Source organism: Maniola hyperantus, chromosome 15, assembly GCF_902806685.2.
Source record: "Maniola hyperantus chromosome 15, iAphHyp1.2, whole genome shotgun sequence".
Classification (NCBI taxonomy): Eukaryota; Metazoa; Arthropoda; class Insecta; order Lepidoptera; family Nymphalidae; genus Maniola; species Maniola hyperantus.
In genome coordinates, this window is record NC_048550.1 from 13,033,481 (window position 1) to 13,059,135 (window position 25,655).

General features: G+C 39.5%; 2 protein-coding genes across 3 annotated transcripts in view; both read right to left on the reverse strand.

The window, feature by feature from the left end:
* Camta (Calmodulin-binding transcription activator) overlaps positions 1-24,372 on the reverse strand; it is a 202,377-nt gene extending 178,005 nt beyond the window's left edge. For both annotated transcript variants that reach the window (XM_069503606.1, XM_069503604.1), the window contains exon 1: positions 24,227-24,372. The gene's annotated coding sequence lies outside the window, so the exon portion shown is untranslated. The remainder of the gene's footprint in view (positions 1-24,226) is intronic.
* LOC138403318 (putative leucine-rich repeat-containing protein DDB_G0290503) lies at positions 13,019-17,834 on the reverse strand. Its single transcript, XM_069503342.1, has one exon. The coding sequence runs from the start codon at positions 17,478-17,480 to the stop codon at positions 16,323-16,325; it is 1,158 nt and encodes a 385-aa protein (XP_069359443.1). The 5' UTR covers positions 17,481-17,834; the 3' UTR covers positions 13,019-16,322.
* Positions 24,373-25,655: the final 1,283 nt, after the last annotated feature.

Here is a 25,655-nt window from a genome sequence, read left to right on the forward strand (position 1 = left end):
AAACTTAGTTCTGAAAATATTACTTACTAAATGTAGTCGCCAATTATAAATTAATACAACATTTACAAACATATGTGACAAAATAAAAATACAAACATCAATAAGATTATAGATAATACTTCCTACTCAAGACTACACAAATTTCGAACCCCTATTTTACTCCCTTTGGGCTTGAATTTTCAAAAATCCTTTTTTAGCGGATGTCTACGTCATAGTAGCCATGAATGCCAAATCAGTCAGATATACACCTTTCCCTTTTATTTATTTAGAAAAATATTTTTTGTACAACTCAGCAATAAACAGCAATAGCAAAATAATTGGGGCCGATTCTCTTGTACACAATCTCTAAACTAATCTAAATTAACAGGTCTAAATCTAGTGCTATCCTTTTCCGCAAGCAACATTATGAAAGGGATAGCAATAGATTTAGACCTGTTAATTTAGTTTAGTTTAGAGATTGTGTACAAGAGAATTGGCCCCATTATCAACTCTGCAAAAATTTTAAGTCAGCATCTTATAAAATCAACACGTAACACGTAGGTATACACTTTATAAAAAAACTAGGTACTTATTGTATTGATAATAGGCACGAGCTAGCACTGTACAGGCTAAAACACCTTCGTTCTAGGTACGTGACTTGAAAATATTCATAAGGGCCGAGCGATTGCTGGCCGGGAGGCTAACATCTTACAATTTGTACACTATTGTTATAATACCTTTTTTTTTTTTAACGCTGGGGAATGCGTTTACGCATCCCCCCTCCTGGGAGCCAGCCAGCTAACCAGCCAGCCAACCAACTGGAGGGAAGGTATGTGGGACTCGCCGGCCGAGAGGCGATCGGAATACCCACTTAAACCCAGCGGCATTTCTGCACGTCGCCTAGAGACTGGGTCACGGGAACGCCGATGCAAACCACCGCGACCCAGTCAGCGACATCCGCCGAGGCGGACCCTCCACCGGGGACCCCGCTCACGAGGTCCCTTACCACACGTCCGAGGCGCACCAACGATGTGCGCCTCCTCCCCCCGGGGACCCAACTGGCAACAACGCGATCCCGCGCACGTCGCCCGCGTCCCATCCTCCGCCTCGTCCACTGTGCCCTCTGCTAGTCAGAGGGACACGCGGAGAAACCTCCCCCTGCCAGGTCATTAGCCATGGCTAACAATATCCCCGAAGAGAGATTATTAGCCATGTTACCGGGGTGCACCGGCCCGAATACTGCTCTACTGCTCTTCCCCTCGGATGCCCGATGCATCCAAAAGGGACCAGCAGCACCCAGGCACACTGGGAGGTTACCTGGCTGGCATTGTTATAATACCTACTCCGTTCCTTTTATCTGTAAATTTTTTTGAGATAAACTATTAAATACTTACCAAGTTATAATAAGAACGCTAGCAAAAAACTAGCGTTATTGTTATACTACCTATACACAATCCAATACGCAATGTATAGCGTGCAAAACTTGTGTCAATGCCCTACCTACGACGCGGCATTGTCCTTCAATGACGTCGCAACAGAGCAACGGATCGACGTGATTTTTGCATGGGTATAGTTTAAGACTTGAAGAGTGACATAGGCTACTTTTTATCCCGGAAAATCAAAGAGCTCCCACGGGATTTTTAAAAACCTAAATCCACGCGTACGAAGTTGCGGGCATTAGCTAGTAAACCAATAAACCAACAAACAAACACACTTTAGCATGTACAATAATATCTGGCCAGTGATAGGCAAGCGCTTGACCACAATCACACCTGATAGAAAGTGATCATGTGATAAGATGGGACGCGTTTACCTAGAAGATGCCTATTCACTTTCGGAGGAGAACGATAACTGCTATTCTTATTTTGGCAGAACGGTCTTTCCCGCTTTTGCTTGGTTAAATCCTTAATGTCAATGATTTGAATGCATTTCAGACTGAAGAGTTATAATAAGCTTAGAAGAGTTCTTCAAAAATGTTCCCGCTAAAGCTTTATGCAAAGTAGTCCCGTATATTTTATTAACCCAAGAGTACACAGAGTAAGATAACCTCTCGAGTCCACAAGGGTCGTATTAGCGTGCAGGTTGCATAACTGTCACATCCGTGGCATAACCGTGCTGTAATTCAATTATTCCGCCTCGGTGCATGCGACTAACGACCTTTTGGACGGACTGCCGCGTTCGTGCGAATTCCCTATAACGATTCAGTGGCTAATAAAATTAGTTGGTGACTCTTTTAACAGGTAGTTTTTGTTTTTCTTTGATAAAAAATTGCTTATAGTACGCGATGATTTTTGGATTTTTCCTTTACTTATGCTATAAGACCTACCTAAAAAAAGCTGTGATAGCCTAGTGGTTAGGACGTCCGCCTTCTAATCGGACGTCGGGGGTTCGATCCCGGGCGCGCACCTCTAACTTTTCAGACTTATGTGCATTTTAATTAATTAAATATCACTTGCTTTAACGGTGAAGGAAAACATCGTGAGGAAACCTGCATGCCTGAGAGTTCTCCATAATGTTCTCAAAGGTGTGTGAAGTCTACCAATCCGCAAATGGCCAGCGTGGTAGACTATGGCCAAAACCCTTCTCACTCTGAGAGGAGACCCGTGCTCTGTAGTGAGCCGGTGATGGGTTGATCATGATGATGATGATAAGACCTACTAACCCGCCAACTTTCATGATTCTGGCTCAACGGGAAGTAAAGTACCCTATAGGTTTTCTTGACAGGAAAGACAGACGGACAGACAGACAACAAAGTGATCCTATAAGGATTCCTTTTTCCTTTTGTGGTACGGAACCCTAAAAAGAAAAGTAGTAAAGCAGGCCAAGGCCGACAATCGGCTGCTGGAGCACCGAAGAAAGTAAGAATAAGTAAGAAGAAGCGATTTGCTTCCTCGTTTCTGTACTAGGATATGAACACCCTTCCGTCAAGAGTAAATAGACATTTTGTAGGCAAGTGTGCTCCATATTAGGCTGCATCATTATTTACAGTGTGACAAGGCTCTCTTGGCACTTGAATGACATTGACAGGGGGGCGCTGTTGGAGAGCAAAGGCTGAGAATATTCAAACAAGAACAAAAGGGACACTTGACGGCAACGTTAGTTCCGATTTTCGCCACGCGCCAAGATAGCCTTGTCGCACTGTACCAACAGGTCTGATTGCACCCAAGCGCTACTCTATCAATTTAAAAAACCGGTCAAGTGCGAGTCAGGCTTGCGCAATGAGGGTTCCGTACTGCAGTCTTATGTTTCGACATTTTGCACGATAATTCAAAAACTATGATGCATAAAAATAAAAATAAATCTGTTTTATAATGCACAGGTGAAGCCATTTCATATGATACCCACGTAAATTTAATTATTAGTGAGAACTAGCTTATGCTCGCGACTTCGTCCGCGTGGATTACACAAATTTCAAACCCCTATTTCACCCGCTTAGGAGTTGATTTTTCAAAAATCCTTTCTTAGCGGATGCCTACGTCAGAATAGCTATCTGCATGCAAAATTGCTAGTTTGAGCTGTGTGTTGATAGATCAGTCAGTCAGTCAGTCATTCAGTCACCTTTATATATTTAAGATAAAGTTCTTTAACAGTTAAATTTTTTTGTGTGATGTAACCACAAATTCACAGTTTTCAGATTTTTCCCCTAATACCAGCTATAAGACCCATCTACCTACCAAATTTCATGATTCTAGGTCAACGGGAAGTACCCTGTAGGTTTCTTGAAAGACCGACAGACAGACAACAAAGTGATCCTATAAGGGTTCCGTTTTTCCTTTTGAGGTACGAAACCCTAAAAAAACATTGCTATGGCGGAATATGAAAAGCCTTGATATAATGATAACATTATTGGCCTGGATAGTAATGGTGTAGCCATCAATCATGGACCAAGAAAAGCTTGACCTCCGCGGATTGAAAAGAAACCTTTTTTTGATCCGCCTCTAGGTATTTGGAGTGCGACGTGTTCGGATCATAAATCACGCCGCGGGAGTGTGGCCTGTCTGTATAACATCAGCCCCTGTCGCCCTAATAACAATAACAATTTCTGGTTTTCTTCTTCTTCTTTAGGAACCCCCCGTCTTATGGCACACACTTTTGAGAACAATTATAGAGATTATAGAGAATTATAGAGAAGTCCGGCATGCATGCTTCCTCACGATGTTTTCTACCTATGCCTATAAACCTTCCTCTTGCATCACTCTATCTACTGGTGAAAACGGCATTAAACTCCGTTGCGTAGTTTAAAAGATCTACGCGTTCATACATACAGACAGCAGGAAGCGACTTTATTTTCGTCCGCGTGGACTACACAAATTTCAAACCCCTATTTCACCCGCTTAGGAGTTGAATTTTCAAAAATCCTTTCTTAGCGGATGCCTACGTCATAATAGCTATCTGCATGCCAAATTTCAGCCCGATCCGTCCAGTAGTTTGAGCTGTGCGTTGATAGATCAGTCAGTCAGTCAGTCAGTCACCCTTTCCTTTTATATATTTAGAAGAAGAAGAAGACTATGTAGAGAAGAATGAAGAAGGGAGAAGGCAATGGGGCACGTCCGCATTCATTTATAAATGACACTGTTTATTCTTTCCAACCGAGTTCCATGACAAATCCATAACTAATTCATGAATTTGTTACTTTTGCTGTCAGCGCTTAAGTTAGGCTGCATTCTCACCAGGGAAGCGAGGATGCGTAAAGTTTAAGAGCTAGCGCGCACCACGGTGCGGTGAGTTGCGGTGCGTTTTAAAATTCACTGAATTTTAATCTACCAAAATCCCGTGTGGAATAAATTCCGCATTGCGCGCACTTCTATATAGTTCTTATAGTTCACAGATTGTGCGGGAAAAAAACATACGGAATTTATCCTTCATGACTTCATCCGCGTGGATTTAGTTTTTTAAAAATCCCGTGGGAACTCTTTGGTTTTCCGGGATAAAAAGTAGCCTATGTCCTACCCCGGGATGCAAGCTATCGCTGTACCAAATTTCGTAAAATCGGTTGAACGGATGGGCCGTGAAAAGCTAGCAGACAGACAGACAGACAGACAGACGGACAGATACACTTTCGCATTTATAATATTAGTATGGATGGATTGAGATTGTAGAAAATATCTATAGAGTTTTTCCGTACTTAATCGACTTGTTGAATTTCGTTTGCGATTCTGTCAAGATAGGAGGTTCTCAGGCGGCAGTCCGCAGTATTGCCTACCGTGGGAAGCCAACATTATGCAAGGTGGAGGTCGGTGGGTATTATTTAATAACTTAATATTTGGCCAGGTGAGGCACTTGAAAGTTCATGCAAATTTATGCTAACGCCCGCTAACTAATTTTCTTTAATGAAAACTCCGAGCTTCAAAGGAGATGGGCATAAAGCAAGCGCTCTTTTCCTTCAAACTCCATATGAGCGGAAAAACCATTACTCTGGGTGGGACGTAACTTAAAACTTGGAAATAAAAACTTCCTGAAAAGGGAAAACATAATATTATAATATTGTTGCTAAGTCCCGCAAATTGCTATTGTGCTGGAACCATGTCTCATTAGCATCGAAATGACGTCATTTTGACGTCAGTGCAAATAAAAATATACCATCAGCTTGAAACTTCAGTCTAGTGCTGACGTCACTAAAATGGCTTCCACACGCATTAGCAATTTGCGGGACTTTATATTTAATTAGTTTTTGCTGCGACTTGTGCGCGTGGACCAGACTATATGGACTCTGAAGTATGTCATACTAGCTCATGCTCGCGACTTCGTCCGCGTCTACTACACAACCCACTATTTTACTCCCTTAGGGGTTTAATTTTCAAAAATCCCTTCTTAGCGGATGCATACGTCATAATAGCTATCTGCATGCCAAATTTCAGCCCAATCCGTCCAGTAGTTTGAGCTGTGCGTTGATAGATCAATCAGTCAGTCAGCTCCCCGGGATGCAGGCTTATCTCTGTACCAAATTTCATCAAAATCGGTTGAACGGATGCGCTGACGGAACGAAAGGCTATCAGACAGATAGACAGACAGCTGACAGACACACTTTCGCATTTATAATATTAGTATGGGTTATAGATTTTGCCATAATATAATATTACCTACAATCCTTTGTCTCGTGAATCCTTCGCGAAATGGTGAAAAATCAATAAATAACTGATGCACTAAGCACGTACTCGTAGGTATAGAGTTTAAGAAAAAGTACACTTGTCTAAGGAATGATTGCCTTGATATTGTGACCTTTTTGCCAACTATTCCAAACTACAAGCCTTAATAATATTCATCTAATGTGTATAAACGTGAAAATTGACGGTCATTCACGGGCCGAAAATCTATTATGGCGCCATGCGTCCCAAAAGACACATTTCGGATGCTTAAAGGACCAAGTTTTGGCCTCAAAAACTACATGTTATACAGCTAGAATGATTGTTTATTTATTTTTTTATCTTATATAAATTAAAAATATTTTTTAGTGAATTACGAGGGCCAAAACACGATTGGCACAATTTGGTTCGATACAAAAAAAAATCACGAAGTTTCCCCAAAATACGCATTTTTTACACAGCCATTAGGAGAAAAACCAGTTTTATTCGATTGATATAAAACCAATATTTAATAAAATTTCGTATTTACGTGCAACGTTTAATCTAAGAGAATACGGTATTATTTTATGGTAACAGAGCACACAGAATTTTAAATATAAATATTTGTCGGAGAACAGGAGGATGGCTGATAATTATTATTTATCTTTAGCCGACATCAGAAGGTAGTAATTAATAAGTAGGTACTTTAATCCATGTTCTTTACAAATAGTTCTCAGTAACGTATCGCACATGGAAACCATCAACGTAACACAACCAGGTCACCCTAACCTAACCCTACCTATGGTCGCCTCCAACCACCCCTCACAGCGACCCCTCACCTCACTCTAAACTAGCTAACCTAAGCTAAACACTACATCGTGTGATTAGGGCGCAATTGCTATTGCAACCTCTCAATCAAGTCACGACCTACTCCGTTATCTAATCATCTCAAGGTAATCAATCACAACTTCATGAACGCTCTTAAAAGGATCATTGCATCGACTCTCTTACGATCTAAACCAGATCTTATAATTGATTTCTCATTACTAATTCAGAATATCGCAATAGCTCTACCTTCTCCACTCTGTGCACATCTGCATACAGAACACCATAGCATCGTGCGCCACACGCGCCACGACTACTATCCACCCAAATAAGCGATCACAACAGAAACCAGGTAGAATGTAAGCTATTCGATCTCATGGGTAACTCATTGTCTAATCCATTTCAACATTACACGAGAGTCATCAATGATTCTTTACCAACCGGGTTATACGATTCTAAAGCGGGTACCTACTATCAAAGTTAACTTCAAGTTACTATCGCACTAAACTATCACTTCAAACTAATCATTATCTCAACTGCCGGTATATCTCCAATTACACTCTAAATCACTAGCGTCTGCAGAAATAACCTTAACGGATGTCCTTATAATAATCTATCCACTGAGCCAAACGTTAACTCACGAACTACTCTAATATTCACCAATAATTAGTATTTCATATTCGTCAAACAACTACGCGAACATTATTAATAGTGCTTTGCAGACAAAGTCACCGGATGGCACTAGATGTTACGATTTAACACAATGTATATTAGCATCGAACAATTACTGTTCTAACTATATCACAATCACCGAATTAAATATCACGATTAAGAAACTACCTACCTATCTCAAAGAATAATAATTAGCTAAGCTATAATCTGATAGTTAATTAATTTAATGCGAGAGAAAATTGTGAACCACAACAAATGCGTGCGTGTCAAAGTCCAACTCTGACAACTAAAATAAAGATGGCTACCTTCCGTAGAGTAAAGCTCATACGTTTCTTTTCACGGTGTCTACAGACAGTAAGAACTCTTTCAATATCGACCCTCCAATACGGCCATTCTGACATGCGACCGTCCTCGGGCGCTAGTATGTATCAAGCACAAACATTTTATAAACGTCAGAACATCCGCTCGTTCATCCTGACAATCAGCAAAAGCACACAAACCACATATTCTAAAGCATGCATATCACAACCATTACAAATAAAACAAGCATGACACAACCAAAGCATAGCCCAACTTTATCCATAGTAGCAACTTCTAAAACACACTGCACCATTTGCCATAATAGACTCACCGCTCATAATTATGTCTCATAAAACCCGAACTCCAGCAGTACCCCGCTACTGATCCTATCACCTGTTCCAAATACCCACCACACTATACACCAAGCTAACTCCCCTCAGCTGAAACGGCCACGCCGCCGTCCATCCATTATCGGAACAGCCACCTCGCCGTTTATCATCTAAATGACCACCTCGCCTTTTAGACAACTCCCTTTTTTTTCAAAACAGCCACCTCGCCGTTTATCATCTAAATGGCCACCTCGCCTTTTAGACAACCCCCTTTTTTTTTCAAAACAGCCACCTCGCCGTTTATCATCTAAATGGCCACCTCGCCGTTTAGACAACCCATTTTTATAAATCAAATATTCTTTAACGTCGCAATAGCACTTTTCCAAAAGCAATTCACTAAGCTCTTCCTTATACACATCCAAACTCATCCTTTTGAGGTCAATCGGCAGCTTATTGTTCATTTTTTTTTTTTTACAGCCATAGCGCAAACGCTTTTAATGCATGTACCACTGTGACATTCTGAAATGCATAGCTCGTGCGTGCATCCAACCGACCCACTCATCCTTACCTCATAATCTCGTTGGAAATATTTTTGACATCTCCTAATAAATACGCCCATATCCTCTATGCTCATACATCACAGTGGAAGGACCCCCACGCATACACAAATTCGTCCAATTCAGCACACACACCTAATGTGCACCCTCAAATTAGAGTTCTTGTCGCAAATTATTCCCAAAAACTTTAACTCATCAACCCTCTCCATCGTCGCATGATCATGAACTGCATCATTTTAGTTTTATTTAAGCGCACTTCCAAGTCATTATTACTAATTCAATTAATTATCCTCCAAAGCGCCGTTCAATTCCCATTCCTACGTTCCTTCAACATTATTCTATCATCTGCAAACAATACACAACGAACAGTGGTCGCTATCGTAATGTCACCAATACAAGTTACAAAAAGAAAACAAATATTCCGGCGAATTTAAAAACCTCGTCCGTTTTTGAAGTCAGTTCAAACGGAAGGATTCTAATACACCACACATACCATACACTCTGAGGTACCCCCCGCTTATCACATTCCAGTGGAGATTCGTACACCCTTTGGTATTATTTTTCATTCTAGCAATCCCAGCGCACATTTTCAGTCCATTCAAATACGACTCTATCCATTCATAAGCTCTTCTTGCAACACCATATCCATCTAATTTATCCAATAATATTTTATGATTCACAAAGTCAAAAGCCTTAGTCACATCCAGAAAAATAATAGCAATAGGTACCCTGTCATTCAGGCTATCATTATCTATTCCACTTAAACAGAAACAATCCTCGACAGTGGAGCTGTCATTGCAAAAACCAAATCGTTCATCCACGAGCACACCATTGGCATTGAATTTTTTTGAGACGTTTCACCATTACCTTTCCAATCATTCCCGCTAATATTGGCACCAATGTTATAGGACGGTTCCACATCAATCGCCTTTTTTTTGAACACGGGCTACAGGAATGGTAACTATAGAAATTTTTAAGTTGCTAGGGAAAACCCCTTATTCAAACGACTGATTCACTATGTCTGCAAATACACTGCATAGGCGAATAGCGCTCTCCTCTACAGAGCCAGTCCTCATCTCATCTTAGCCCAGCTTCAGTGTCACTCCGTGACTCTATTATACCAAAAATCCCTTCAGTCAACCATACCGTTTTATTATTACAATTATCCATTTTCACCTTCTTAGAGGGTAAACACAGCACATAGAAAAGTTATACAACATCATGAAAGGAATCAAATGCCTCGCCGACGCTTTCCGAATATTCGAAAATGTAAGGGACAAGATAAATTTCATGAATAAAATTATTTCGTATTATCCCCGTTGTAGTCCCTCCCACATTAAGACCATGCAGACCTATATCGCACTTTTTTTTCAACCCTTACTGCCAATGCCCAAGTAGCATCATGATCTGAGAGTGCTAGATAGTCAATCTCAGCAGCTGAAAACATCAGACCACTAGCTATTAAATTAGATGACAACCGTGCTGGGACATCACACTCCCAATGCTATAACCATTTAGTAAGGAAACCAAGTAGTTCGGAACCCTCGTAGCCTTAGCTCCAAGCTTACGCAATTCACCATCACCACCATACCACATAACTCCTACAACTGACAGTCAAAATTGTAAATTAACTAAACTTAACTATTTTGAATAAATGATTCGAGTTTGAGTTTAACTCCATTAAATCACGGCCACTTTCACCACTCCTTAGCGCATCTCTACACAAAATAATCCTTTTTTCTTTCTCTTTTTATTCAAAACACACAAAAGTAAATCAAGCTTTTCAAGAAAGACCACGTGTGGGTATTAAAATTGAAAACATGTCTTGCACAAATAAATAAAAAAAAAAATCAAAAAAAAAAAAAAAAAAATCTTGTAACTTTTTTTTTTTTTTTAAACAAAGCTAGTGTTGCAATGATTTTCGAAAATGTGGGCATAAATCGTGTATCCCACTTCTGATGTCGGAGAACAGGAGGATGGCTGATAATTATTATTTATCTTTAGCCGACATCAGAAGGTAGTAATTAATAAGTAGGTACTTTAATCCATGTTCTTTACAAATAGTTCTCAGTAACGTATCGCACATGGAAACCATCAACGTAACACAACCAGATCACCCTAACCTAACCCTACCTATGGTCGCCTCCAACCACCCCTCACAGCGACCCCTCACCTCACTCTAAACTAGCTAACCTAAGCTAAACACTACTTCGTGTGATTAGGGCGCAATTGCTATTGCAACCTCTCAATCAAGTCACGACCTACTCCGTTATCTAATCATCTCAAGGTAATCAATCACAACTTCATGAACGCTCTTAAAAGGATCATTGCATCGACTCTCTTACGATCTAAACCAGATCTTATAATTGATTTCTCATTACTAATTCAGAATATCGCAATAGCTCTACCTTCTCCACTCTGTGCACATCTGCATACAGAACACCATAGCATCGTGCGCCACACGCGCCACGACTACTATCCACCCAAATAAGCGATCACAACAGAAACCAGGTAGAATGTAAGCTATTCGATCTCATGGGTAACTCATTGTCTAATCCATTTCAACATTACACGAGAGTCATCAATGATTCTTTACCAACCGGGTTATACGATTCTAAAGCGGGTACCTACTATCAAAGTTAACTTCAAGTTACTATCGCACTAAACTATCACTTCAAACTAATCATTATCTCAACTGCCGGTATATCTCCAATTACACTCTAAATCACTAGCGTCTGCAGAAATAACCTTAACGGATGTCCTTATAATAATCTATCCACTGAGCCAAACGTTAACTCACGAACTACTCTAATATTCACCAATAATTAGTATTTCATATTCGTCAAACAACTACGCGAACATTATTAATAGTGCTTTGCAGACAAAGTCACCGGATGGCACTAGATGTTACGATTTAACACAATGTATATTAGCATCGAACAATTACTGTTCTAACTATATCACAATCACCGAATTAAATATCACGATTAAGAAACTACCTACCTATCTCAAAGAATAATAATTAGCTAAGCTATAATCTGATAGTTAATTAATTTAATGCGAGAGAAAATTGTGAACCACAACAAATGCGTGCGTGTCAAAGTCCAACTCTGACAACTAAAATAAAGATGGCTACCTTCCGTAGAGTAAAGCTCATACGTTTCTTTTCACGGTGTCTACAGACAGTAAGAACTCTTTCAATATCGACCCTCCAATATATTTATAAAACTATAGCCTGCAACAAAAAAAAAATTCACCTTTGTGATCACATTTCGCCTTAAGATTACAAATTTTATTATAGCAGCAATAGAAATACGCATTCTATGAAAATTTTAACTCTCCACCAATTACGGTTCAGCCCCCTAACAGACAGACAGACGGACAGCGGAGGCATAATAATAGGGTTTCGTTGGCATCCTTCGGGTACGGAACCCTTAAAACACTAGAGCTACTTTTTCTTACTCCAAATCTAATAATTAATTGAGTAAGTCAGTCAATTTTATTAATTACACTCAACTCAATATAAACGACAAAAAATTAATAACACAAATACATTTTAAATTTTGTCACTTTGCCAGATCATAAAACTTAAATGTTATTATCTTTATCGAAAAACGATGGAAGCCTCCACTTTATCTCTTAATCACGAAAAGAACCTTGCTTTTGGTTTTCACTATTTTTTTTGTGTGACCTCGCACCGGAAAGTGCAGCTTTGGTAGACGCCTTCATCTAGAACAGATGACATCAAATGAGTTGCAGACAGCCGCTGGATTTAGGCGGCGCAAGGCCGTGGCGGGCGTATGGATGTTACACAAGTTACGGATTATAGCGGTATCCTCATAGAAACCCAGGCACCATCGGAGGAGTTAGCATGTCCAACACCTACGTGTGGAAATTCGCCGTCATAGCATGTTTAAGAAGAAGAAAGAAAGAAAGAAAAACGTTTATTTTTTAAGGCTGTACCACACATTACCATTATTAGGTTAGGTTATCCCGGCGCCTCTTATACTTGAGTAGTAAAGTCAAAAGACCTCAAGTAGAAGAAGCGCCGGAATAAACCATGTCATGTGTGGCACAACCCGAAAAAAAAGGTCCCTACTCAGCATAAATGCCATATGTCTTGCACAAGTACAAAAACATACAGCGCTGGTTTTCAGTAGGAACCCTGATTCGGGTGGCGCCACGGAATTATTTCAATTGTACTTATATTCTAATCTATCTATTCTATATGTTAATAATATATACAAATTCACACATATTATACTTACTTATATATATATATATATATATATATATATATATATAATTGGACACATCTATGCACATGTATAAGGTATGGCTATGATGTAACCTAAATCTTGTTACAAAAAGGAGTACTCCGCCACATGATCCTGAAATTCTACCTGTTTCTCCAAAAGGAATTTTTTCAATTTAGTTTTGAATGAAAATTTACTTTTTAAATTCCTTATTGGAGGGGGGATATTATTCCAACATTTAGTGGCGGAGTACGTAAATGAACCTCTAAATGCGGCAGTGCGATGGAATGGAATACGAAGTTGATGGCGACAGCTTCGCAAACGGTCAGATTCACCATCGCCTACCCAATGAAGTTTATCGGCTAGGTACGTGGGCTTGCTCAGTTTAACCACACCAAAAAGTAAACCAGCAAGATGTAACTTCCTCCTTGATCTCATCTTCAACAACTTATGATTGTTCAGAAAAGGGGTAATATGACTGCGCGGAGGAACCTCAAAACTGAAACGTGCACATGCGTTCTGCACACGTTGAACGAGACGTTTTGTTCTGCATAACAACCGTGGCCCATATATAGTGTCTGCATAGTTCAGCTTTGAAAGCACCAGAGCCTCTACCAACTGGATACGCAGTTCTTGAGAAAGATAGTTACGAACTTTGTAAAGTATCTTCAGTCGATAGAAGCAATTGCGAACTTTCTCGGCTATATGATTTTCAAATCTCAGGTCTGAGTCCATAAGCAGGCCCAAATTACGCGCCTGAAAAACTCTCTCCAAAGCTTCACCTCTTATATTTATATTAGCACTACTGACGTCGATTTTATCTCGCTGTTTCTTAGTTCCAAACAATATAAACTTAGACTTTACGGGATTAAGGACAAGTGAGTTAGAATCTGACCATTCCGCAATGCGATTAAGGTCATCGTTGATTAGATTTACTGCAGTTTGGAACTCCTCTGGTTTAAATGCATAATATAGCTGCAAGTCATCTGCATATATGTGATATTTACAACTTTTAATTTGCTGGATAATATCAGCACTGTATAGAATGAAAAGAAGCGGACCTAACACAGAACCCTGCGGAACACCCCTAGGAACAGGGGCGATCGCTGAGCTGCACTTTCTGCCATCCTCATGTACTATCTCTACGAATTGTGTCCGGTTAGAAAGGTAGCTATCGAACCATTTGACAGCATCAATACGAAATCCGTAATAAGATAGTTTAGATAACAATAGTGCAATATTGATGCTGTCAAAAGCCCGAGAAAAATCGAGGAGTACCAGCAATGTACACATCCCAGAATCCTGCGCTGTTAGTATGTTATCCGTAACATCCAAAAGTGCTGTCACGGTACCACGACCTGCCCTAAATCCGGACTGATATTCAGGCAATATCTGATTTTTTTCAAGATAGGCTGACACTTGTGAATATACAGTTTTTTCTAATATTTTAGAAAAACACGACAAAATGCTAATTGGCCTAAGATCCTTTGGCGAGACAGGATCGGGAATTTTAGGAAGAGGACGGACTAAAGCAACCTTCCATACACTTGGGAAAACAGATGTTACTATTGAAGTGTTGATGATTCCTTTTACAGTTTCTAAGCTTTGAGGAAGTGTCATCAAGAGCATGTCGAGGGTTATTTTATCCGTCCCCTCAGCGTTCGAATGTAATTGCTTAATTATTTTTAATATTTCAGTGTTAGTAATAGTTTTAAGTGAAAAAACAGTATCATATAATTTATTGAACTCGAAATATGTAAGTTGTGAGAAAGTTACATTTTTCGACCCAGGAACTTTAAGAAAGTGTGAATTAATTGCCTCCGCATCTGTAAAGTGTGCCGGTAATTGATCTAACTTTTTTGGTAGGACAGTATGCTTTAAGTTTTTCCACAGAACTTTGGGGTGTTTAATTTTACTGTTAATATCATATTTAAAGTACGCGCGTTTTTCATTATGGATAGCTGTAATAACCAATTTCTTATACTGCTTATAAAGTAACTTGTTTGACTCTGATTTATCATTACGCCACTGAGCATGCGCATCGTTCCGTAGGCTCATCATAAATTTTACATTACACGTTAGCCACGGAGTAAAGCGCTCTTTAACTACTATAGCTTTCTTAGGAGCATGTTTATCAAAAATTTCCATCACACATCTGTTAAAAGACGAGACCAAATGATTAACACATCCTGAAGTCAAAAGATCGTCCCAGGGTATAGCACAAAGATCCTCATTGAATCTATCCAAGCAAACGCTCTTTAGCGGCCTGTACACAACATATTTAGATGGAATTTTTCCCTTCTTAACACTCAGTACGCAATCGAGGAAAGCATGATTACTCAAAGAAGCAATTGGTGTCACATTTACATTTTTAACGGGCAGGTTGGTAGAAATGGTATCAATTAAAGTTTCGCTGCTTTCAGTGAAATGTGTAGCAGAAGTAATTATCTGAGTTAATTGTAAATAATTAAAGAAAGCTTCAAGTTTAATCGTTTTTGAGTCAGTTTTGTGTAGTAAATTTACATTGAAATCCCCCATTAAAATGATGTGATCATAATTCGATAGCGCTTGAACACTATCTGTTAGAGCATCTAAGAAAAGATCAGTATTTAGCCACGGGGGTCTATAGGCGGTACCGATGGCAATTTTAAGGGAGTTGATATTTAGACCAATCCAAATTTGCTCAACTGTCTCGTGTTTAGGAAATGCGCAGGCCCTAGTTTTGAGTCCTCTCCTAATGTAAAAAGCAACACCTCCGCCGCGACCTCTACGTACAGTGTCTGGGCGTGGGATGTGCTGAAGCCTATAACCAGGAACAGAAGGCGCTCGACCTTCTTCACCAGCACGCAACCAGGTTTCATTAATCGCCATGACATCAACTTGAAATCTATCCATAGCCAACAAGAATTCATCGTGCCTTGTACCTAGAGAGCCAGCATTGAGAAATCCAATTTTTAAAAATTTGTTAGCTTTGTATTGTATAATAATATAATATACAGATAAAGAGTTTACAAATAATTATAATATAGTTTACTATTTGGTTAATTGTGATTAATGTAACAATAACTGACACACACTGTTTATAATAGGTACAAAACAAGTCTAGTACTCTACGTGTAATAATATGAATTTTTAACAATAACACTAGCTTTGATTGTATGAGATATATATATAACAACGATTTTAAACCTCTATATTTAATTATCTTTAACATTAGATTACTTAGTAAAAATACATAAAACAACAATTGTCCAATCTTAGTGGCTCCTCCAAAGTATCTCTTAAAACTTAACAAAAAAATACAACGTAAATGATCCGAAATTTGAATCAAATTCCTATTCTTTAAAAAGAATCATTTAAAAAAACTTTTCTTATATCAGTTTCAGATCGTATACGATGTACGGGTCCTGTAACAGTCTTTCGTGCATAAATACGCCCTCCCTTGGTCCAGACAAATCTCCAATTTTTACTGCGACTTTCCTCGCGCGCTTTATAGAACAGCTGCCTGTTAGTACGCGTAAGGTGTTCGTTGACATAGAATCGACGAGGCTCTGCGTCAGTTGTTATGCCCGATGAATCAGCACCGCGGCGCACACGGGCAGCGCGCAACAAGTTGTCGCGTACTGCGCGCCGCGCGAGGCGCACAACGATAGGACGCGGCCGCGGCTGGCGCGCCCGCACTTCACCGTCATCGCTCGCCGAGAGCGTGCGTCGCGGGCCCGACCGCTCGGCGGTGACGACATCGCGATCGTCTAACTCCACTCCTAACTTCTTCGCTAGCAGACAGGTAATACTAATGAGGTTTTCGCTTGAGGATTCCTGAAGTCCTGATATTTCAACGTCATTCATGAGAAGGTCCTGATCGCGGTCATTTATTTGATTTTGCAGCTGGGAGATAGTAGCTTGCATGCTTTCGTTTGCACTCGAATTCCGGACGAGGTCCTGATGGTCTCGTGCAATTAGGTTCTCTTTGAGTTGTGCAATTGTGTCCTCCAGCTTGTCAATCGCAGCGCATCGACTGGATGAAACTTTGAATTGCTTCTCAAGGTCTGCCAGTCGACCATCGTATTCATCTATACGTTGGTTGCAGTGAGCAATTGCACCCCGTACGTCGCACAGCTCCGCACGAAATTCCTTAATTTCGGTCCTCAAATGTCGGATCTCCTCACGGAAGAGGCGTATCTCGAGGCTCAGGTCGGATGACTGACTGGTGCCTGGGGACTGGGACTCACAGAGGATGGTATCCTTTTCAACACTCTCCGGTTTCTCCGCGCTTGAGCCTTCGCTCTCTATGTTGGATGGTTCGGTGCCCTTCACAGGGGTGTTGACGTTGCCTAATTTTGGCTTTTTTGCCATACACTCCGGGCACTTCCACTGTTTAGGAGATCGCCCATTCTCCGGGAGTCCGACACACACCCTATGGTATAAACCTGGACAAAGTGTACAGCTAGCGGCCCCTACTAGTGATAAGAAGCGTCCGCAAGCACTGCACTTCACCATATTGAGAACTTTATTGATCGGTACCTCCTAGTACAAACGTTCCCCGCTAGGTGGCAGTAATGAAGAGTGCCTGTGCAGCTAATTCTGTCGTCCCTTACGTTGTCTCAGCACCAACAAAATATTATAATTTGAAGGTAAGTATAAAAATTGTGATGACAACTTCGTGTCGAATAGTAAATAGTTTTCAAGTTTACGCACCCTTCCCGGCGTAATCCGTAAATTCTTAATGCTTTTTCCGACTCACTGCGACTTTTTGCTCCGCCAGAAATGGCACTTAACGGTGAAACACACAGATTTTAATTATAAAAACATAAAAATGTGGACGAGACGTAACTGCCCCGTCTGCGTCCGTGACGTCACCTAATATGTGTGTATGTGTGTTTCAGCACATAGCACCAGCAACGTTTGCACTCGCTTCCGAACGTGACCTTTGTTACCAACTACCTACAGTATGGTAAAGGGGACACCGGTATAAAACCTAGACATTTAGTTAATAAGGCTATCATTCATTTAGCATAGGTAATACTGTAATTCAGATAAGATAGTAAGGAATAAAATTAGTAAGTAAAAGTATTCGTTTCCCTTTGTCCACCCTTAAACGCTACCGCTACGTAATTGGCGCAGTCGGTAGGATATTCGGACCATTTTGGCCGAAGTGGAAGGTTTGGCCGAAACTGTTTTATTAGCCTACAGTGGCTGAAGCCGAAGGTTCGGTCGGGCATTAAATTAAACACACTGTCGCATTTAAAATACATAAGTAACTACATATTTAAGTGCATACAGATCGTTGTATTAAATTGAAACATCATTTTAAACAAAACAACGCCTGTGCCAGTATGTTGTTTGATAAATTAGCTCCAGTATATACAACCACTGGAATCAAGTAGGTGAACACGAGAGGTGTCCGCATTTCATTCTTGCGTGATATACGAGCGACTCATATCAGAGCATTCCGACCATAGTTACTCACTTGCGAAATAATATTTCGTATCGCCAACATAATGTTAAACGTCTTTATTTGGCAAGTAATAGGTATTATACTAAAACTATCTGCTTTGTAATCCTCTATTTTCTATTTATTTAAGCGTTCATTTTTATGTTTTAGGGTTCCGTACTTCAAAAGGAAAAACGGAACCCTTATTGACCACTTTGTTGTCTGTCTGTCAAGAAACCTAGGGTACTTCCCGTTGACTTAGAATCATGGAATTTGGCAGGAAGGTAGATCTTATAGCAGACATGAGGGGAAATATCTAAAAACCGTGAATTAGAGGTTACATCACAAGAAAAAAACATGAACAAATGTCTATGTATGTATGTATGTTTATATCTATGTGTGCTCTACTGTAGCGCCTAAACTACTGGGTCGATTTTGATGAATGAGGTGTCAATTGATTCGTTGTTATGGTCCGGGTGACATAATTTACTCTTTATACGAAGAAAATCGATCTGACAGATGTTACATCCAAAAAAGTGATGGTCTCCAAAAACTTTTTTTTTTGATTAGACTGCTCTCCCTAAAGACAATAAATAGTACAGTCGCCCCCCAATTCCGTGAGTCGGAAGTAGGTTGTCGAGGCATGGCCATTACAGTCGGCAACTCATTACTGTGCCCTCCCTGATCTGTGCGCCGTTATGTAAGCCAATGGGCTATATTCCGTCTAGACTGCTACCTAACTACCTCATAGTGCCAGTGCAATTGAGATTTTTTCTAAATATATACTTGTTGACTAGCTCCGGCAAGAATTTGTCCGATTTTTTCAGAAAATCAACCCCATTTACTGAAAAATATTTCTTAGCAGTACAAATCTTTCTTAGTACGTTATTTTGTCTTACCAACGTTGATAGTACTCGAGTGTTCGAACACTTCCGCGTTACAGTAAACTGGATCTTAACTGCCTTGTTTAAAAGCTTAAAGTTGTCCAAACATCTACAACCTGACTTCCAAGCGGAAACGTTGCGAAATTAAAATCAGTGGCATTTAATTTTGGACTTCAAGGCTCTTTAGGTCCATTTTACTTTGACGTTATTGTGTTTCGAATCTCGAATTCTAGCAACATTGGTGAGACGTAAAAACCTTATTTTAAGCGTAGGTACTGTACGCTTAGTATAAGATTTTTAAAAACGCTTGAAAATTCAATGCCACTGATTTTTATTTCGCAATGTTTCCGCTTGGAGCGCTGGCTGTAGATGTGTAGACAAACTTGAGCTTTAGAACAAGCCAGTTAAGATCCAGTTTACTTTAATACGGAAGGTTTTCAACACTCGAATACTATCAACGTTGGTGAGACAAAATCTCGTAATAATTAAGCGTACAGGTGACCCTTTTCGCTCGCGTGTAATTTTCGAAAATCGATAGAGTTAAAAAAATCCTGAAATGTGTTTCTGAATTTTTTGTCAAAAGCCCAAATACCAATTTTATGAAATATACTTACTTGAAAAACAACGGAGTTTTGTACAAACTTTCATCCCCTATTTTCCAACAACCATTTTCTTAATGAGCGCTTATGTCATAAAAGAAGCCTACTGTTAACTTTTACATCCCCCTACTGCTTTAATTCTCGGAATAGTAATGTGTGTATCTATTTCCCTGTGAGTAGTGGAGCTGAGACACTCTCAGCCACAAACTGGCATCGCGGCGCGGCGATATTGAACACTAGCGCAATATTGCATTCCGACTTCACAACCTATTGTTTTGTGTACATTCTCGTACTGATACTTGAACGCTTAATATGATATTATAGAACAGTTTATACAAGGTTTGCACATTTTTAATAAGTATATATTACTAGATTACCCATTTTGCTTGAGTGGAATTTTCGAAAATCGATGAGTGGTAGAATTTCAAAAAAATCCTGAAAATCGTGTTTCTGAATTTTTAGTTAAGAGCCCAAATACCAATTTTATGAGATGGAGTTTTGTACAAACTTTCATCTATTTTCCAGCAACCATTTTCTTAATGGGCGATAAAAGAAACCTACTGTTAAATTTCACCCCCCCCCCCCCCCCTACATCTTCAGTTCAAATTAAAGAAAACAAAAATAGGTACATCGATGGTAGGTGCGTATTTCAAAAGGCACCCGAAAGAGAGTGGGGAGGGTGATGTAAAGCCAAAAAAGAAACAGAAGGAAAATATTATTGTTCAGTTGAAAACCATTTTGCCCATAATTCCAATTCATGGTCTAAACTACTTATTGAATAAGCGATCAAGTTCACAAACCACTTCCGCGAACCAATATTATTTGTGTACCTTCACCCAAAGTCAATAATCATGTTTACATAGAGCCAAGTTGTACTAACTTGTATTGACAAAGTCATTCAAAGTTATGGGTTGATGTTTCGACAGGTTAATATGACAAGGTGCTAATGGTTGACTGATATTATTATTATTCATGATCAACCCATATCGCCAGCCCACTACTGAGAACGAGTCTCGTCTCAGAATAAGAAGGGCTTAGGCCATAGTATGCCACGTTGGTCCAGTGCGGATTGGTGGCCTTCACACACCTTTGAGAACATTAATGGAGAACTCTCAGGCATGCAGATTGTTGTTTTCCTTCACCGTTGAAGCAAGTGATATTTAATTGCTTAAAACGGGCATAACTCTGAAAAGTTACAGCGATCACGTACCTACTCATCCGATCCGAATCCGTGAAAATACGGATATAAAAAATATCAACGACAATTATTATGTCATAAGCTAACATACAAATAGTTCGTAAAAACGTATTTTCACGGACTTGACTCAGATGAAAAGAAGACGAACGTCTTAACCACTAGACTGACTAGACTATCACAGCTTTAAAAGTAAAAAATAAGTATTAATTACCCTTTTCCCGTCCGATTCACTCTGATTCTATAATGTTTTGCGATTCGAAAAACCTTATCGAGATGTTTGAACTCATTCTAAGGGTCCAGGACGAACTATAACTTTTCGAGTGGTATACGAATAACGCCGCGATGCGTTTTATTGTAAAAGTTTACAATCGCCTTCAGAAGTTGGAAGCGCTTTGAGAAAGGTCACGAAATATTTCGACTCGGATCGTCAACGGATTTTGATGTGTTTTCTTCGACGATCTTTGAGTCCCGCCATTTTCTTCATTTCTTCGACGATCTTTGAGTCCCGCCATTTTCTTCATTTCTTCGACGATCTTTGAGTCCCGCCATTTTGTTAATTCCTAAAAGGGGAACACCGATTGGAGACCCGTACTTAGTAGTGGGCCATGGGTTGATGATGATGAGAACCTCTCGCGTTTAAACCGTTTGTTAATAGTAATCATGATCAACCCATCACCGGCTCACTACAGAGCACGGGTCTCCTCTCAGAGTGAGAAGGGTTTGGCCATAGTCTACCACGCTGGCCATGTGCGGATTGGTAGACTTCACACATTTTTGAGAACATTATGGAGAACTCTCAGGCATGCAGGTTTCCTCACGGTGTTTTCCTTCACCGTTAAAGCAAGTGATATTTAATGAATTAAAACGCACATAACTCCGAAAAGTTAGAGGTGCGTGCCCGGGATCGAACCCCGACCTCCGATTAAAAGGTGGACGTCCTAACCACTAAGCTACGCTATCACAGCTTTATGTTTATAGTAAATCTGTCTTTAATTCTCAGTTAGGGCCTTTGTGCACTCGTCCGTGATTTGACGGATCCGTAAAAAAAAATACGAATCGAGTTTATGTATTTGTCCACTTGGTAGGTATACTTAGTTATCTTACTTTAAAAATTGAAAATATATTTTAAATTTATTTTGTGATGTAACCACAAATTCACGGTTTTCAGATTTTTTCCTTTACTTGTCTTATAAGCCCTACCTACCTATCAATTTTCAACGGGAAGAACCCTATAGGTTTTCTTGACAGACACGACGGACAGACAGACAGACAACGAAGTGATCCTATGGGTAAAGGTTCTTTTTTTCCTTTTGAGGTACGGAACCCCAAAATTATGAATTACTAGCTTATGCCCGCGACTTCGTCCGCGTGGACTACACAAATTTTAAACCCTTTCTATCTTGATCTTTAACTATGAGATTTTAACATAAATGAGCTTAGTAAAATATGTCATACTGCTAATTGCAAAAATATTAACTACAAAACTTCTTTAAGAACACTTCAAAACTGACACACTTTTATACAAACTTAAACCCCTATTTTACCCCTTTAGGGGTTGACTTTTGAAAAATCCTTTCTTAGCGGATGCCTACGTCATAATAGCTATCTGCATGCCGAATTTCAGCACGATCCATCCAGTAGTTTGAGCTGTGCGTTGATAGATCAGTCAGTCAGTCAGTCAGTCACCTTTTCCTTTTATATATATAGAAAATGAAACACGTTTGCTCAGTGGTAGACAACTGACAAGAAGTGAGAATAAGTTTATTTCAAAGAATTTGGATGTACTACTACGTAGTTAACATAACCATAGTTACAACAGATCGTTCATAGACAAAGTAAATTAATTGATACGACACGTTCAGGATTACTTATTTTGATAGAAATTACAACAAAAACCAGATAATAAGCTACTGAAATCGCCTTTAAAGCACGCCTATCAAAGTAGCCTGGAACACTTGTCTTGCAAATGTACTCGTAATAGTTCTTACGATGTATAGTGTTATATCGCCGGTTCAAGTACAACTAGACGACGTAATTGTGATGGGATTAGTGTAAACTGATTGTAAACTCGATATTACCATTAAAGTAACTGCCGCTACATGCTGTTGCCAGGATTCTGTGTTAAGGTGACGCAGGACGCTCGACCGAAATTGGCAGCACACGTGGGTAACATGCTTGCTTTTCACTTGACATTGTATGAGAAAGTTGAGAGGCGCGATGATTTTCACCGAAATCAAGCGCGCGAAAAGGGTTCAGGAAAAGTATTTTTGAGAAAAAACTGCTGAATTTATGTTTGCAAAGTAAAGTTATTTCAACTAATAAATAAATAAACTACGTCTAGTGATAAATTGTTTTAGAATTTTAATATCCCTAATCTTATTTATTTACGCCCAAAGTTGTCATTAATTTAGTGCTAAAATAGGAATCTTTTGAGCCTCGCAACTTTTAAATCAATATTTTTTCAATGTTTTATATATCAATAAACCTAGAGAATGACGAGATAAATCGATATAATTCTTAGTTTTGTGCGTACAATATCGAATATTGTTGTAATTTCCCTCCTACGTTTGTATGAAGAAAGCACCGAACTGAGTCCCCTTAATTACAATAATTAAAAGCCTCAATATCTCGACGGGTAAAGGAGTAGACTGAAAAAGGTCGACGGTTCAAACCACGCCCGTTGCACTATTGTCGAACCTACTCCTAGCACAAGCTTGATGCTTAGTTGGAGAGGAAAGGGGAATATTTGTAATTTAACATGGCTAATATTATTATTAAAAAAAATTAAATACCTAAGTATACAGGGTGTAACAAGAACGCTAGCAAAAACTTAGCGTTATTGTTTACTACCTAAACACATTCCAATACCAATAGGCAATAACCATTTGCGCCTCATTTTGTAGTTTTAGTGATTTAGTATTATTCAAACCCGCAATGTATAGCGTGCAAAACTAGGGTCATTGCCCCGCCTACGACGCAACATTGATTCCGAGTGACCTCTAGCGTCAGTCAGATGTTTTATTTGCAATATAATTATGGTAAACTTTTACAAAATAATCGGTTTTTTTTTATATTTTTTACGGAGGGAGCTAGTGGTACACTGTTAGGGGTTATCGAGACAAGGCACTTACTTGCGTTGAGCGGTACGGCGGACGCGCGCGCGTGGTACGCGCCGGCGCCGGCCGCGTACACGTGCCGCGTGTACCCCGCCAGCGTGCCGGTCGCTGTGGCCTCTACACCGACCACGGCATGGCGATCGAGGGAACTAGTGGTACACTGTTAGGGGTTATCCTAGTTGGGGTGTCCTGAAACAATAAAAAAAGATTCTTTATTCTAAACATATACAAAAAAAAATCGGACTGATCTGTCAAAGCATGTAGCTTTACGGCTAAGTTAAAATTTGACCGCTAATAAAGCAAAATATATTGCACAGGTCAGGGTTTGTTAACTTTGGATCACCATTTTTCCTTAAACGGAAGTTTGATTGCTGACTCTTACAGCCCACTTTTTTTTAATAATTGACAGTCAAAATTTAACGGTAATCGTAACGTAGCCGTAACGTACTTACGTACGTAACTTTAACTGGTTGTCATGCAACAGTACCCGTAGTACAAGATTTTACGTCTCACCAAACCAAACCAAATTCGAGAGTCGAAATACTTCCGCGTTACAGTAAAATGGACCTAAACAGCCTTGAATTGAAGTCAAATATTCAATGCCACTGATTTTAATTTCGCAATGTTTCCGCTTAGAGCACTGGCTGTAGAAGTGTAGACAAACTTGAGCTTTAAAATAAGGTTCTTAAGATCCAGTTTACTGTAACGCGGAAGTATTTCGACTCTCGAATTTGGTTTGGTTTGGTGAGACGTAAAATCTTGTACTACGGGTACTGGAACTTTTGAAGTTAAAGTAATTTGTGTCGAAGAAAATTTATCACTAGATAAAGTAAGTATTATGTTTGTTCACTTATAAAATAAATGAAAGTCTTAGATTAAAAAAAAACTAAACTCTAAGAAAAACCAACAGGCCTCGCTATAACCGAGGTGATTACTTAAGTGTCCCGTTTTTAGGGTTCCGTAGCCGAATGGCAAAAAACGGAACCCCTATAGATTCGTCATGTCTGTCTGTCTGTCCGTCCGTATGTCACAGCCACTTTTTTCCGAAACTATAAGAGCTATACTGTTGAAACTTGGTAAGTAGATGTATTCTGTGAACCGCATTAAGATTTTTACACAAAAATAGAAAAAAAAAACAATAAATTTTGGGGTTCCCCATACTTAGAAATTAAACTTTTTTTTTCATCAATGCCATACGTGTGGGGTATTTATGGATAGGTCTTCAAAAATGATATTGAGGTTTCTAATATAATTTTTTTCTAAACTGAATAGTTTGCGCGAGAGACACTAATATGTGTGTCCCCCCCCCCTGTAACTTCTAAAATAAGAGAATGATAAAACTAAAAAAAATATATGATGTACATTACCATGCAAACTTCCACCGAAAATTGGTTTGAACGAGATCTAGTCAGTAGTTTTTGATTTATCGTGCAAAATGTCGATA